Source organism: Somniosus microcephalus, chromosome 5 (assembly GCF_052327205.1).
Source record: "Somniosus microcephalus isolate GS21.2 chromosome 5, FLI_Smic_1.0, whole genome shotgun sequence".
In the NCBI taxonomy this organism is placed as follows: Eukaryota; Metazoa; Chordata; class Chondrichthyes; order Squaliformes; family Somniosidae; genus Somniosus; species Somniosus microcephalus.
The window spans coordinates 91,696,443-91,713,800 of NC_140991.1; the positions used below are offsets into that span (position 1 = coordinate 91,696,443).

A 17,358-nucleotide genomic window follows, 5' to 3' on the forward strand; every position below is an offset into this window, starting at 1 on the left:
TTGGACACACTATCCATGCAAAAAGACATTCTTGCAATACTCTGTGACATTAACCCACTCATGCTTGAGCTGGACTCCTCCATGCTCACTGCAATCATGGACAGTGTGTGTGGAAGGCCTCCCAATACATCGCAGATTTTCTCTGCCCCTCAATGATTATCCTTTACATCGATGGCACCAGGGGTACAGCAGCTATGTCCAGCTGAGCAGAATTTGGAGAGGGCTGCATCCTCCAACACGGACCCTCCACAGCTGTCCCTGCCACTGTCTGGTCTTGCTTACTTGTGAACTGAGACACCAGGTGAAAACCCAACTATCTGTGTAACTGGACCCATCGAGTGCGAGTATCTGCACTGATGCATGGTAAGCATGAGTCCTGGATGGTGAATCCTCAGAAAGAATCAGCTCCTCTGAGGATTCATGGTCCGGGAGGTCCATGGACTCTTGCTGCATGCGTGAAGACCCTGGCGGAGAGAAAGATGTGAATTAGTACTGGCAAGGTAAGAATGTTGCAACTTAGCATTATGAAGATGATCATATTTCACTTCAAATCAGGTCAGCATGACTGAGTGTTGTATAACATGTGGGTCGCTGATATTTAATTGTGTCACCAGGTAGCTGGGAGGTCCCAACCTCTCCATCTCCGACAATCAGGGATCCTGATACACCACTGATCTCCAGCTCTTCCTCCTCTGCAGTTGTTAACTGGGAAATCTGTGGAGGACCACTTCTGGATCTTTCCCTCTCCCTAGTGCTTTGCGCTCTCTTCTCCTGCAACGGGGGAAAGAACAGACCTATGGGTGACTGTAATGGCACGTGTTCACCTGATTAATGCAGTACATTTGGTGAGGGTGACTCTCAGGGAAGGGCATCAAATTGCATCAGGATCAGGGTGATGGATAGATGGGGATGTGAGGAAGTGCATAGTAAGAGATCGATGGTTGCACTTGCAAGGTAAGTGGGTGTGACGAGTGATGTGATGGAGTAGGCTTGACAAGGCAGAGTGAGGTGGGGGGGGTTGATGTGCACAATAGGATGTAGGTGAATGTGCAGCTGTACTCACCTTTTCTGACCTGGTTATGTCATTGAAGCGCTTCCTCCACTGAATCCAGGAGTGTGGTACAATGCTCCTGCTGCTGAACCCCTCGGCCACAACCAGCCACGCCTTCTTTGTGGAAGTAGCAGGTTTCTTCTCTCGTTGCTGGGGAAGAGTATCTCTCTCCGATTCCTTATTACCCCTAGCAGTACATCAAGCGAAGTGTCGTTAAAGCGGGGCGCAGCCTTTGAGCATCCTGAGTCCATTCTACAATTGCTGTCTCTATGCAAAACCTCCCAACTCCTCTAATTCCATCTTTTGCTCTTCCTTTTCCTACCACTCCTACGTGGTGCAGAGGTAGAGGGAGACTGCTCAGATCTCTGCTCTGACTGTTGAAATTATCTTGGCCACTGACCTCTGGATGTTGGAGCCCGTGAAGACTGCTCACCCTGCCAAAGACTGCTATCGGTTTCCCACCCGATATCGGAACCCCTGTTCCGAACACGGCTCGGAGTTATTATTGGGGTCATTGTAACACGGTTTGGTAGCCCCCAGAGCATGGCCATCTATTAATCATGGACTCACTTTTTTTTAAAATTCATTGATGGCATGTGGGCGTCGCTGGCTAGGCCTGCATTTAGTGCCCATCCCTAATTGCCCTTGAGAAGATGGTGGTGAGCCGCCTTCTTGAACCGCTGCACTCCATATGGTGTAGGTACACCCACAATGTTGTTAGGAAGGGAGTTCCAGGATTTTGGCCCAGCGACAGTGACGGAACGGCGATACAGGTCCAAGTCAGGATGGTGTGTGGCTTGGAGGGGAACTTGTAGGTGGTGATGTTCCCATGCGTCTGCTGCCCTTGTCCTTCTAAGTGGTAGATGTCGCGGGTTTGGAAGGTGCTGTTGAAGGAGCTTTGGCGAGTTGCTGCAGTGCATCTTGTAGATGGTACACACTGCAGCCACAGTGCGCCGGTGGTGGAGGGAGTGAATGTTGAAGGTGGTGGATGGAGTGCCAATCAAGCGGGCTGCTTTATCCTGAATGGTGTCGAGCTTCTTGAGTGTTGTTGGAGCTGCACTCATCCAGGCAAGTGGATAGTACGCCATCACACTCCTGACTTGTGCCTTGTAGATGGTGGAAAGGCTTTGGGGAGTCAGGAGGTGAGACACTCGCCGCAGAATTCCCAGCCTCTGGCCTGCTCTTGTAGCCACAGTATTTATATGGCTGGTCCAGTTCAGTTTCTGATCAATGGTAACCCCCAGGATGTTGATAGTGGGGGATTCAGCGATGGTAATGCCATTGAATATCAAGGGGAGATGGTTAGAGTCTCGTTTGTTGGAGATGGTCATTGCCTGGCACTTGTGTGGTGCGAATGTTACTTGCCACTTGTCAGCCCAAGTCTGAATGTTGTCCAGGTCTTGCTGCATATGGACACGGACTGCGTCAGTATCTGATGAGTCTCGAATAGTGCTGAACAGTGTGCAATCATCAGCGAACATCCCCACTTCTGACCTTATGATGGAGGGAAGGTCATTGATGAAACAGCTGAAGATGGTTGGGCCTAGGACACTGCCCTGAGGAACTCCTGCAGTGATGTCATGTGACTGAGATGAATAACCTCCAACAACCACAGCCAACTTCCTTTGTGCCAGGTATGATTCCAACCAATGGAGAGTTTTCCCCTTGATTCCCATTGACTTCAGTTTTGCTAGGGCTCCTTGATGCCACACTCGATCAAATGCTGCCTTGATGTCAAGGGCAGTCACTCTCACCTCACCTCTTGAGTTCAGCTCTTTTGTCCATGTTTGGACCAAGGCTGTAATGAGGTCAGGAGCTGAGTGGCCCTGGCGGAACCCAAACTGGGCGTCAGTTAGCAGGTTATTGTTGAGTAAGTGCCGCTTGATAGCACTGTCGACGACACCTTCCATCACTTTGCTGATGATTGAGTGTAGACTTGACTTGATGAGGATTCCTAGTTGTCCACTCTCTACCTCATCAGAGAGATGACTGCAGCAATTCTACCATAGGGGAGAATTTTAACCCATAAAGGGCGGGTTTGGCTCGGGCGGGAGGTTAAAGTGTTAAAAATCTGAATCCTGACCCCTAACCCGCCTCTAACCTGCCCACTTACAGTTTTAACGGAGGCGGGATGGGGGGCGGCCAACCAACCTGCACCCAGGAGGCGGGTTGGCAATTTGAATATTATAATGAGGCTGCAGCCTCATATTGATCCACAATTTCAAATTTAACTCTGGCCGGCCGGGTTTCCCAGGCCTCGGGAAACCCGCTGGTTAAAGGGAGGCGACGACGGCTGGATCCAGGAGGTAAGTGCCTTTCCACTTACCTGCTGGATCCAGCGTACCTGCCTTGCCAACACCAACAATCAGAAATGCCCTCAGACGCTTCTGATCTCCCCGGCCTCCCCGACAAGCCCTACAACCTCCCCCATGAGGCCTCCCATCTCGCCCCCGAGGCGAGATCTCATCTCTCACCGCCTAACTGCCGGCTTCCAAACCCATCCCCCACCCTCGGCCTCCGACCCCCACCGGCCTTCGATCTCCAACCTCCCAAACATCGCCGCCCACCCCCCCACCCCCCCGGCCTCCGATCCCCTCCTCTTTCCTCTCTGCTCCCAGACTGCTGCCTTGTGAGGTCTACTCACACGACAGCCAGACAGCCTCTCAATCTGGCAGGCTGCGGCCGGGTAACGGAGAACAAAAATGGTAATCAGGTCCTGCTGTTAAATTTGGCAGGGCCTGAGGGAAACCTGTTCTTCCGGGTTTCCCGACCACAATCCAGCACCACCCCCCACCCGCTCCCTCCCGACCTCCTAGTTACTAGCACTTAAGTCAGATTTCCATGTCTATGCCAGAAATTCGAGTTGCTGCAGCTGCAGCTCAATTCAAAAAGTTGGGAATGAATTCGGGTGATGAAGCTTCATGATGCTTCTTCCCCTCTCTGTAGAAGTCCCTGCCACACAGTGCGGAATTAAGCATCACTTGCTGAACCAGGTGGCTGGAATATGCCTTCAGCTGTGGGAAATCTGTTTTTTATTGATATTTCAGTACAATTTCTCCAAATCTTTCTGTGCTCTCTGCAATTAAAAGGAACAGCTGTCTGCAACAACTGTCCTTGTTACAGCCTCATCCTTTGTTTTATATTATTTCATAAACAAATTCTCTTGTTTTGAGTTTGTTTTAGTGTGCTGCTATATGCCTTAGTTCACACTTTAGTAACTAGGTGGAGCTACATTTTGCCATGTACCTGGTGACAGAATAGCAGAGGCAGTATTCAGAGGAATAACTGGAATCAGAGCATACAGTACCATCTGTTTATAGACAAGAACAATAAATAACACTTCAGCAGTTAGCTGTGTGAAAAACACAATTTTAATATAATCTCAATGGTGTGCTGTAAGCCAGAAACAAGTCATTAAATGAGTTTGAAACTTCTGATGCAAATTCTCAGGTGTTTTACTAGACATTTTCAGGAGTCCATTGAAGTCTGGCAAGGTCCTGGGTTTCTGACTGGCAATAGGCCAGGTTTTCTGAAATAAATCTGTTCAGTTTTGCACCACAGTTCTTGCAAGGTCTCTGGTTAAAATATCAAGAACCAAAAGCTTAAAATCAATAACTCCAGGAGCCCAAGGTTAGCTGAAGCTCAGGAGAAGATTTCCAATTCCCACTTAAGTATCAGACCTGCATAAAGTTTTCAGAAATTTTCATGCAACTTATTTTTTTTAATTGGTGCTATTCCAATAAATTGAATGGAGGGAGTTCTTTTTAAAAATTTGTTTATGGGATGTGGGCGTCGCTAGCAAGGCCAGTTCAAGACGATACGTATTGTTAAACAGATGCACCAGTTTTATATATTTTTATTTGTTCTTGGAATGTGAGCAACATTGAACGGCAGCACTTTAGGGAAGGAAACCTGCCGTCCTTACCTGGTCTGGCCTACATGTGACTCCAGATGTGGTTGACTCTTAACTGCCCTCTGAAATGGCCTAGCAAGCCACTCAGTTGTAACAAACCGCTACGAATCACAATAATAAGAATGAAACTGGATGGACCACTCGGCATCGACCTCGGCACCGGCTACACCCAGCCCAGTCAACCCTGCAAAGTCCTTCTCACCAACACCTGGGGACTTGTGCCAAAATTGGGAGAGCTGTCCCACAGACTAGTCAAGCAACAGCGTGACATGGTCATACTCACAGAATCATACCTTTCAGCCAATGTCCCAGACTCCTCCATCACCATCCTTGGGTATGTCCTGTCCCACCAGCAGGACAGACCCACCAGGGTGGTGGCACAGTGGTATATAGACAGGAAGGAGTGGCCCTGGGAGTCCTCAACATTGACTCCGAACCTCATGAAGTCTCATGGCTTCAGGTCAAGCATGGGCAAGGAAACCTCCTGCTGATTACCATCTACCACCCTCCCTCAGCTGATGAATCAGTACTCTTCCATGTTGAACACCACTTGGAAGAAGCACTGAGAGTAGCAAAGGCACAGAATGTACTCTGGGTGGGGGACTTCAATGTCCATCACCAAGAGTGGCTCGGTAGCACCACTACTGACCGAGCTGGCCGAGTCCTGAAGGACATAGCTGCCAGTCTGGGCCTGCGACAGGTGGTGAGAGAACCAACACGAGGGTAAAACCTACTTGACCTCGTCCTCACCAATCTACCTGTCGCAGATGCATCTGTCCATGACAGTATTGGTAGCAGGGACCACTGCACAGCCATTATGGAGACGAAGCCCCATCTTCACACTGAGGACACTCTCCATCGTGTTGTGTGGCACTACCACCGTGCTAAATGGGATAGATTGAGAACAGATCTAGCAGCTCAAAACTGGGCATCCATGAGGCGCTGGGGGCCATCAGCAGCAGCAGAACTGTATTCCACCACAATCTGTAACCTCATGGCCCGGCATATCCCTCAGTCTACCATTACCATCAAGCCAGGGGATCAACCCTAGTTCAATAAGGAGTGTAGAAGAGCATGCCAGGAGCAGCACCAGGCGTACCTAAAAATGAGGTGCCAACCTGGGGAAGCTGCAACACAGGACTACATGTATGCTAAAAAGTGCAAGCAGCATGCTATAGACAGGGCTAACCGATCCCACAATCAACGGATCTGATCAAAGCTCTGCAGTCCTGCCACATCCGGTCGTGAATGGTAGTGGACCATTAAACAACTAACGGGAGGAGGAGGTTTCATGAATATCCCCATCCTCAATGATGGTGCAGCCCAGCACGTGAGTGCAAAAGACGAGGCTGAAGCATTTGCAACCATCTTGAGCTAGTAGTGCCGAGTGGATGATCCATATCGGCCTACTCCTGAGGTCCCCACCACCAATGAAGCCAGTCTTCAGTCAATTCGATTCACTCCAAGTGATATCAAGAAACGGCTGAGCGCACTGGACATAGCAAAGGTTATGGGCCCCGTCAACATCCCGGCTATCACGCTGAAGACTTGTGCTCCAGAACTAGCCACGCCTCTAACCAAGCTGTTCCAGTACAGCTACAACACTGGCATCTATCCGACAATGTGGAAAACTGCCCAGGTATGTCCTGTCCACAAAAAGCAGGACAAATCCAGTCCGGCCAATTACCGCCCCATCAGTCTACTCTCAATCATCAGCAAAGTGATGGAAGGTGTCATCGAAAGTGCTCTAAAGCAGCACTTACTCACCAATAACCTGCTCACTGATGCCCAGTTGGGGTTCCACTAGGACCACTCGGCTCCTGACCTCATTACGGCCTTGGTCCAAACATGGACAAAGGAGCTGAATTCCAGAGGTGAGGTTAGTGTGACTGCCCTTGACATCAAGGCAGCATTTGACCGAGTCTGGCATCAAGGAGCCCTAATAAAACTGAAGTCAATGGAAATCGGGGGGAAAACTCTTCACTGGCTGGAGTCATACCTAGCACAAAGGAAGGTGGTTGTGGTAGTTAAAAGTCAATCATCACAGTCCCAGAACATCGCTGCAGGAGTTCCTCAGGGCAGCGTCCAAGGCCCAACCATCTTTAGCTGCTTCATCAATGATCTTCCCTCCAACATAAGGTCAAAAATAGGGATGTTCACTGATGACTGCACAGTGTTCAGCGCCATTCGCAATTCCTCAGATAATGAAGCAGTCCATGCCTACATGCAACAAGACCTGAACGATGTTTAGGCTTGGGCTGATAAGTGGCAGGTACCATTCGCGCCACACAAGTGCCAGGCAACGACTATCTCCAACAAGCAAGAGTCTAACCAGCTCCCCTTGACATTACCATCACCGAATTCCCTACCATCAACATCCTGGGAGTCACCATTGACCAGAAACTTAACTGGACCAGCCACATAAATACTGTGGCAACAAGAGCAGGTCAGAGGCTAGGTATTCTGTGGAGAGTGTCTCATCTCTTGGCTCCCCAAAGCCTTTCCACCATCTACAAGGCACAAGTACTCAAGATGTTCGACACCACCCCATTCACCACCTTAAACATTCACTCCCTCCACCTCCGTCGCAGCATGGCTGCAGTGTGTACCATCTACAAGATGCACTGCAGCAACTCGCCAAAGCTTCTTCGGCAGAGCCTCCCAAACACGTGACCTCTTCCACTTAGAAGGATGGGGTGCCAATCAAGCGGGCTGCTTTGACCTGTATGGTGTCGAGCTTCTTGAGTGTTGTTGGAGCTGCACTCATCCAGGCAAGTGGAGAGTATTCCATCACACTCCTTACTTGTGCCTTGTAGATGGTGGAAGGGCTTTGGGGAGTCAGGAGCTGAGACACTCGCCGCAGAATACCTAACCCCTGACCTGCTCTTGTTGCCACAGTATTTATGTGGCTGGTCCAGTTAAGTTTCTGGTCAATGGTGACCCCCAGGATGTTGATGATGGGAGATTCAGCGATGGTAATACCGTTGAATGTCAAGGGGAGGTGGTTAGAATCTCGCTTGTTGGAGATAGTTATTGCCTTGCACTTCTGTGGCGCGAATGTTACCTGCCACTTATCAGCCCAAGCCTGAACGTCGTCCAGGTCTTGTTGCATGCGGGCATGGACTGCTTCATTATCTGAGGAGTCGTGAATGGCGCTGAACACTGTGCAGTCATCAGTGAACATCCCCATGTTTGGACCAAGGCTGTAATGAGGTCGGGAGCCGAGTGGTCTTGGCGGAACCCAAACTGGGCATCCGTGAGCAGGTTATTGGTGAGTAAGTGCCGCTTGATAGCACTTTCGATGACACCTTCCATCCCTTTGCTGATGATTGAGAGTAGACTGATGGGGCAGTAATTGGCCGGGTCGGATTTGTCCTGCTTTTTATGGACAGGACATACCTGGGCAGTTTTCCACATTGTTGGTTAGATGCCAGTGTTGTAGCTGTACTGGAACAGCTTGGCTAGAGGCACGGCTAGTTCTGGAGCACAAGTCTTCAGCAAGATAGCCGGGATGTTGTCGGGGCCCATAGCCTTTGCTGTATCCAGTGCGCTCAGCCGTTTCTTGATATCACGTGGAGTGAATCGAATTGGCTGAAGACTGACTTCTGTGATGGTGGGGACCTCAGGAGAAGGTCGATATGGATCATCCACTCGGCACTTCTGGCTGAAGATGGTGCAAATGCTTCCACCCAGTGTACATTCTGTGCCCTTGCTACTCTCAGTGCTTCTTCCAAGTGGTGTTCAACATGGAAGAGTACTGATTCATCAGCTGAGGGAGGGCGGTAGGTGGTAATCAGCAGGAGGTTTCCTTGCCCATGCTTGGCCTGAAGCCATGAGACTTCATGGACTCCCAGGGCCACTCCTTCCCGACTGTATACCACTGTGCTGCCACCCCTGGTGGGTCTGTTATGCCGGTGGGACAGGACATACCCAGGGATGGTGATGGAGGAGTTTAGGACATTGAAGGAATTGCGATATTATTTCCAATTCAGGAAGGTGTGGGACTTGGAGGGGGAACTTGAAGGTGATGGTGTTCCCAAGCTGCTGCTGCCCTTGTCCTTCTAGGTGGTAGCGGTCGCGGGTTTGGGGGGTGCCTTCGAAGAAGCCTTGGCAAGTTGCTGCAGTGCATCTTGTAGATGATACACACTGTAGTCATGGTGCGCCGATGGTGGAGGGAGTGAATGTTTAAGGTGGTGGATGGGGTGCCGATCAAGCGGACTGCTTCATCCTGGATGGTGTCAAGCTCCTTGAGTGTTGTTGGAGCTGCACTCATCCAGGCAAGTGAAGTGTATTCTATCACACTCCTGACTTGTGCCTTGCAGATGGTGGAAAGGCTTTGGGGAGTCAGGAGGTGAGACACTTACTGCAGAATACCCAGCCTTTGACCTGCTCTTGTAGCCACAGTATTTATGTGGCTGGTCCAGTTAAGTTTCTGCTCACTGCCACCTTCTCAAGGCTATAAATGCTGACCTTGCCAGCGACGCCCACATCCTGTGAATGAATTAAAAAATAGTTCCAGTGGGGGCAGAGGCAGGGAAACTTAAGTTGGGGTGGGAATGTGGTGATAGGCCTCGCCGCCCAATTTTACTGTGTTTTCTGTCAGTATCTCACCCATTATGGAGGAAAATCCAGCTCATACACTCTGTGAAGTCAGCAGTGCATCTGCTATGCCTGTCCAAACCCTTCACCGGGAGGCCTGAGCCATTTTCTGGTTCAGGTCTGTTTAAAATACAGCTGGCGAGCTGCCCAGCATTTGCTGTTCATGCTGTGGTCAGTTTTCTCAGGCGCTCTGCCGCCAATCCAGCGGTCCTTAAAGGGACCGCCGGAGGCTGCCACCAAAAAGGTAAGGAAAACATTTTTTCCTTTCCTGAATGTGAAGCCAGATGGAGCAGGAGTACTCCTCCCAGCTCCACATTAAAACTGTGGGCCGCTGCCGGCCACCGCTTACCCCTCATCCCGATCTCATCTCCTCCCTGGACTCCTGTTAGAGGGGAGGAGGCTTGGAACAGAGACTCCCAGTGCTGGGATCTGGTGGAACACTGCAAGTGAGTATGCCGAGGCGTACAGGCTCCAAAGGGCAGTCGGGCCCTGCTGGTGGGGGAGTGGGCATGTCCAGGCTAGGAAAGCAACTTGGAGATGGGGAACTTCTTTTGAAAGTTATCTGGAGCGCTGGAGGACACCAGCAGGTTTTGAGCCCAGCATTACTGCCAGGAACACAACCTATGTATTTTCAGGGTCAAAATCCAGAAATGCTGAAAATGTGAAATAAGAACTGAAAATGCTAGAACTGCACAGCAGGTGAGTCAGTACCTGAAAGAGAAAAGCTAGGTTAACATTTCTGCCATGACTCTAGAGGTGATTTTAACCCTGCCAGCCTGGCGGAACCAGGCAGTTAACATTAGGCCAGGAGACTTACCTGCCGGTGTCCTGCTCCCTTCCCGCAATCTTCGATTTTAACCTGCTCTTCTAAGCAGGGTCCTTATTTAAGAAAGAAGAATCAGTATGAATTTAAATATGCAGACCCAGCTCCAATGATGTCACCGTGGTACAATTGCCATTTTAACTGGTGGCCCTGAGCGTGAAAGCCATTGTGGCTTTCCCGCCAGATGGAGCTAGCGGGAAGAGCCGTGAGCCAGAAGAGATCCAAAGAGATATGTATTTTAACTTTCACCTCCTTGTCCAACATGGAAAGTTTAGATCTCCTCTATCCTGGGCTCCCCCCACCCCACCCACCCTTCCCTATCGCGTGACCCTCCTGTGACTCGAGTACCGGGGATGATTCCTTTGCTCTTGCCAGCTGACATTCTGCTCCCGCCCGCCGGCCAGCTGCTGCTTCCTGCTAAGTTAAGGTGGGCAGCTGACTGCATGCAAGCGGCTGAGGACTGCTAGTTCAAATTGCCCGGCCTTCACGGTGCTGGTCAGGGAGCATTGCCGTTCGCCTTGGCCACCACCCACCTAACTCCCGCCCTGGGTTAAATTGGAGCTTCTATGTCAGGTGCCGGCCAACCTGTGCATTTACAGCTTTTACTGTTTCTATTCCTGCAAAGTTGTCATTCGTTGTGTTGTGATTAAGCTCTACAACAGAATACGTTTATCACATGATAAGTCAGTGTTGGAAGCACAAGAAATGAACTCATACAGCACAACTTAGTGCAGCATAACACTAATAGAAATCTGTACAGCAGAACTCACAGTAGAACAATAGGAGATTGTATGTACGGTTTATAAAAATAAAAATAGGGGCTGGATGTGTGTTTGGAGTGTTCATATTATCTCAGTCCCTGGATTGATGGATCTTCACTGTTGTGGTTTCTGATGTGATCAGAATCTCTCAATTGTATTACAGCTCGTCAACCATACTTTATTCCCTATGCATAGTTGTACCTAAATGTGTTATGATTTATAGCAGTGTAATAATGTAATCCTGTTTTAAATGCAACTGGTTGAGATTTACTCAGAGGAAGTATATAATGATAGTTGATAATCCATGTATTGTATTAACATTGCTTTGTGAAACAACAGCTATCCCCTAGAATTTATCAGTAAGCCTCTGTTCTTTTCTGTTTTTTTCTAGAAAATGGCTCTGGATCTGGAGAAGGAGGTATGTATTACATCTTTCTGAAAAATACTTGAAGCATCCTTTGGGGTATCCAATTCAACCCCATAGTAGACAAATAAACCCCATTGTATTTAAATGCCTCATTGTGAAGGAGCGATGATTCATTGGGGTCATCGGCAAGGAGCTTTACGGTGGGGGGGGGGGGGGGGGGGAGGGGCGGGTGGTAATGGTCTCACTGTGCATGGGGGGTTGACAATATTCATTGACATGGAGTGGGGGGGCACATAGAATCATAGACATTTATGGCCCAGAAGGAGGCCATTCAGCCCATCGTGTCTGTGCTGGCCGAAAAAGAGCTATGCAGCCCAATCCCACATTCCAGCTCTTGGTCCGTAGCCCTGTAGGTTACAGAACTTCAAGTGCATATCCAAGTACTTTTTAAATGCAATGAGGGTTTCTGCCTTTACCACCCTTTCAGGCAGTGAGTTCCAGACCCCACCACCCTCTGGGTGAAAAACGTTCTCCTCAACTCCCCTCTAATCATTCTACCAATTACTTAAAATCTGTGCCCCCTGGTTATTGACCTCTCTGCTAAGGGAAATAGGTCCTTCCTATCTACTCTATCTAGGTTACTCATGGGCCGGAATTTTCATGCTGCTGTGCCTGTGGGATCTGAGGCACATTAAATGGGAACGGGTTGGGAACGCACCGACATCCTGCCTCTTCGTGCCTTTAAATTGGGCACATTTGCCAGTGCGGCATGGACCCAAACGGCAGAGGTGGGTGACCTAATTTACCTCATTAATACATTGTTGTCAGACCCTTAACAGTGCTTTTAACCAGACCTTTAAATTTCACTGCATGACTACGGGAATCACACGTCTCGGGAACCACGTCTGTCAAGCTGAGGCAGAAGTTCAGTGGCCATTGATTGAGGTCATTACGGCAGAGCATGGAAAGCACAATGAATACTGCCACATGACACCTGTTTACTTTGCACTTTGATCACAGATTTAAGTGTCTACAGTTTGCAAGTCTTTTCTGCACATTCGGAAGCCACTCTCACCTCATTGCTACTACCTATCACACCATTGATAGATTGGTCCTCTGGTCTCTACTTAACCAGTCATCTATTACATCAGCATGGGTGCCATTTATACTGTCTCACCCTGGTCCTCAGAATCTGACCAGGATCAGCTCCAACACCAGCAGCAACACCAACAACCTTCTCCTCGATGACCTGATGCTCCACAGGACAAAGGACATCAGTGCAGGGCTGCACCACGCCAGAGGCGTGTATACACAGGGTATACAGGTAGTGGATGAGCTTCCTCAACATGACTGAGCAGCGGTGCCAAAGGAGGCTCAGGCTATCGCGCCAGGTCGCCGCAGACATTTGCAGTTTACTGGAACCAGACCTGCAACCCAGAGGAATTGGTGGACACGCCTTACCATTGGTTGTCAAGGTCACCAGCTCACAGAAGTTTTTTAAAATTATTATTCATTCCTGGGATGTGGGCGTGGCTGGCAAGGCCAGCATTTATTGCCCATCCCTAATTGCCCGTAACAAGGTGATGTTGAGTCGCCTTCTTGAACCACTGTAGTTCCTGTGGTGAAGGTACTCCCACAGTGCTGTTAGGGAGGGAGTTCCAGGACTTTGACCCAGCGACGATGAAGGAACAGTGATATACTTCCACATCAGGATGGTGTATGACTTGGAGGGGAACTTGGGGGTGGTGGTGTTCCCATGTGCCTGCTGCCCTTGTCCTTCTAGGTGAAAGAGGACGCGGGTTTGGCAGCTGCTGTCGAAGAAGCCTTGGCGAGTTGCTTCAGTGCATCTTGTAGATGGTACACACTGCAGTCATGGTGCGCCGGTAGTGGAAGGAGTGAAAGTTTAAGGTGGTGGATGGGGTGCCAATCGAGTGGGCTGCTTTGTCCTGGATGGTGTCTAGCTTCTTGAGTGTTGCTGCACTCATCCAGGCAAGTGGAGAGTATTCCATCACACTCCTTACTTGTGCCTTGTAGATGGTGGCAAGGCTTTGGGGAGTCAGGAGGTGATTCACTCACCGCAGAATACCCAGCCTTTGACCTGCTCTTGTTGCCACAGTATTTATATGGCTGGTCCAGTTAAGTTTCTGGTCAATGGTGACCCCCAGGATGTTGATGGTGGGTGATTCGGCGATGGTAATGCCATTGATTGTCAAACCGCGGTCCTTAGATTCTCGCTTGTTGGAGATAGTCATTGCCTGGCACTTGTGTGACGCGAATGTTACTTGCCACTTATCAGCCCAAGCCTGAATGTCGTCCAGGTCTTGCTGCATACGGGCATGTACTGCTTCATTATCTGAGGAGTTGCAAATGGAACTGAACACTGTGCAATCATCAGCGAACATCCCCACTTCTGACTTTAGGATAGAGGGAAGGTTATTGATGAAGCAGCTGAAGATGGTTGGGCCTAGGACATTGCCCTGAGGAACTCCTGCAGCAATGTCCTGGGGCTGAGATGATTGTCCTTCAACAATTGCAACCATCTTCCTTTGTGCTAGGTATGATTCCAGCCAGTGGAGAGTTTTCCGCCTGATTCCCATTGACTTCAATTTTACTAGGGCTCCTTGCTGCCACACTCGGTCAAATGCTGCCTTGATGTCAAGGGCAGTCACTCTCACCTCACCTCTGGAATTTAGCTCTTTCTTTCATGTTTGGACCAAGGCTGTAATGAGGCCTGGAGCCAAGTGGTTCTGGTGAAACCCAAACTGGGCATCCGTGAGCAGGTTTTGGTGAGTAAGTGGCACTTGACAGCACTGTCTGCGACACCTTTCATCTCTTTGCTGATGATTGGGAGTAGACTGATGGGGCGGTAATTGGCTGGATTGGATTTGTCCTGCTTTTTGTGGACAAAACATACCTGGGCAGTTTTTCACATTATTGGATCGATACCAGTGTTGTAGCTGTACTGGAACAGCTTGACTAGAGGCGTGGCTAGTTGTGGAGTACAAGTCTTCAGCACTATAGCCGGGATGTTGTCAGGGCCCATAGCCTTTGCTGTATCCAGTGCGCTCAACCATTTCTTGATATCACTTGGAGTGAATCGAATTGGCCGAAGACTGGCTTCTGTGATGGTGGGGACCTCGGGAGTAGGCCGATATGGATAGTTCACTCGGCTCTTCTGGCTGAAGATGGTTGCAAACGCTTCAGCCTTGTCTTTTGCACTCATGTACTGGGCTCCACCATCTTTGAGGATGGGGATATTCATGGAGCCTCCTCCTCCTGTTAGTTGTTTAATGGTCCAAAACCATTCAAGACCGGATGTGGCAGGACTGCAGAGCTTTGATCTGATAAGTTGGTTGTGGAATCACTTAGCCCTGTCTATAACATGCTTCTTCTTCTGTTTAGCATGCATATAGTCCTGTGTTGCAGCTTCCCCAGGTTGGCACCTCATTTTTAGGTATGCCTGGTGCTGCTTCTGGCATGCTCTTCTACACCCTTCGTTGAACCAGAGTTGTCCCCAGGCTTGAAAGTAATGGTAGAGTGTGGGATAGGCGGGCCATGAGGTTACAGATTGTGGTGGAATATAATTCTGCTGCTGCTGATGGCCCACAGTGCCTCATGGATGCCCAATTTTGAGCTGTTAGATCTGTTCTGAATCTGTCCCATTTAGCACAGTGGTAGTGCCACAAAACACAATGAAGGGTGTCCTCAATGTGAAGTCAGGACTTTGTCTTCACAGGGGCTGTGCTGTCATCACTGCTACTAATACTGTCATGGACAGATGCAGCTAAAGCAGTTAGATTGGTGAGGACGAGGCTAAGCACGTTTATTCCTTGTGTTGGTTGTCTCACTACCTGTCGCAGGCCCAGACTGGCAGTTACATCCTTCAGGTCACGGCCAGCTCGGTCAGTAGTGGTGCTACCGAGCCACTCTTGATGATGAACATTGAAGTCCCCCACCCAGAGTACGTTCTGTGCCCTTGCTAGCCTCAGTGCTTCTTCCAAGTAGTGTTCAACATGGGAGGAGTACTGATTCATCAGCTGAGGGAGGGCGGTAGGTGGTAATCTGCAGGATGTTTCCTGGCACATGCTTGACCTGAAGCCATGAGACTTCGTGGGGTCTGGAGTCAATGTTGCAAACTCCCAGGGCCACTCCTTCCTGTCTATATACCACTGTGCCGCCACCCCTGGTGGGTCTGTCCTGCTGGTGGGACAGGACATACCCAGGGATGGTGATGGAGGAGTCTGGGACATTGGCTGAAAGGTATGAGTCTGTGAGTATGACTATGTCAGGCTGTTGCTTGACTAGTCTGTGGGACAGCTCTCCCAATTTTGACACAAGTCCCCAGATGTTAGTGAGGAGGACTTTGCAGGGTCGACTGGGCTGGGTGTGCCGTTGTATGTCCGAATCTGGTGCCGAGGTCGATGCCGGGTGGTCCGTCCGGTTTTATTATTCTTATTGTTGTCTGTTGCAGCTTGGTACAACTGAGTGACTTGCTAGGCCATTTCAGAGGGCGGTTAAGATTCAACCACATTGCCGTGGGTCTGGAGTCACAAATAGGCCAGACCAGGTAAAGATGGCTAATGTCCTCCCCTAAAGGACATTAGTGAGCCAGATGGGTTTTTACAACAGTCCGATAGTTTCATGGTCACCATTACTGATACTAGCTTTTTATTCCAGATTTTATTTCATTAACTGAATTTAAATTCCCCAGCTACCTTGGTGGGATTTAGAACTCACATCTCTGGATTATTAGTCAAAGCCTCTGGATTACTAGCCCACTAACATAACCACTATGCTACCGTTCCAGGAGACATTTGCGGGATCTCGCAGTCGGCCGCCTACAGATGCATCACACAGGTCACCGATGCCATATTTGACAAGTCAGCCATTTTTATCAACCTTGTCACTGATGAAGCCAGTGTTACTGAGCGGGCACTGGGCTTTGCCACTCTGGCTGGCTTCCCACGGGTGCAGGGTGTCATAGACTGCACACATGTGGCCATGAAGGCACCCCATCATCACCCGGAGTGTGTGTGAACCGCAAGGGCTTCCACTCCCTCAATGTGCAGCTCGTCTGCAACCATAAAACGATCATCATGCACGTGTGCGCCAAATTCGTGTCTCTGTCATGACTCTTTCATGCTGCGCCAGTCCACCCTCCCCCAGCTCTTTGCATTGCCAAACACACTTACCAGCTGGCTGCTTGGAGACAACGGTATCCACTGAAGATATGGCTTATGACAACCTTGAGGAGACCAAGTACTGAGGCCCAGGAGAGATGCAATGAAAGCCACATTTCCACCAGATGTGCCATAGAGCAGACAGTAGGCATGCTGAAAATGCGCTTCAGATGCCTTGACAGATCTGGAGGAGCCCTTCAGTATGCACCAGCCAGTGTCTCCAGAATCGTGGTTGTCTACTGCGCCCTGCACAACATAGTGCAGCAGCGAGGATTAGCGCTGCATGAGGAGCAACGCTCTGAGCACAGAGCCTCTTCAGAGGAGGAGGAGGAGCATCAGCTGGAAGACAAGGAGGAACAGGAGGAACCTGAGGTCCAGATGCCAGCAGCACCGGAGCACATTGCTGCCGGGGAGCCCAGGGATGGCCTCATCATGGCCAGATTTACTTAACTTCCTGCATTACACCCATATGGCTGCCACATGCTGTGCCTGGTTCCGCCCACCCCTCCCCCCCCCCCGTCCCTAACAACATCACAAAGCATCCCAAAAATGACCAAGCCATTCCTTTCACACTGACCCCCATTGCTGGAGGTAACTTGATGTCTCACCATTCACTCCAACTCACTAAGCCACTTCCAAACTAGCAGACAAAAATGGGCATGAC

At 49.8% G+C, this 17,358-nt stretch overlaps 1 protein-coding gene across 1 annotated transcript in view; it reads left to right on the top strand.

Annotated features, from left to right (window-relative positions):
* The window catches only part of LOC147117200 (tomoregulin-1-like), a 367,875-nt gene that overhangs the window by 173,696 nt on the left and 176,821 nt on the right, over positions 1-17,358 (top strand). The window contains 1 exon segment of the mRNA XM_085987985.1: positions 11,539-11,565. Within this exon segment, the coding sequence (XP_085844111.1) occupies positions 11,539-11,565 (27 nt within the window).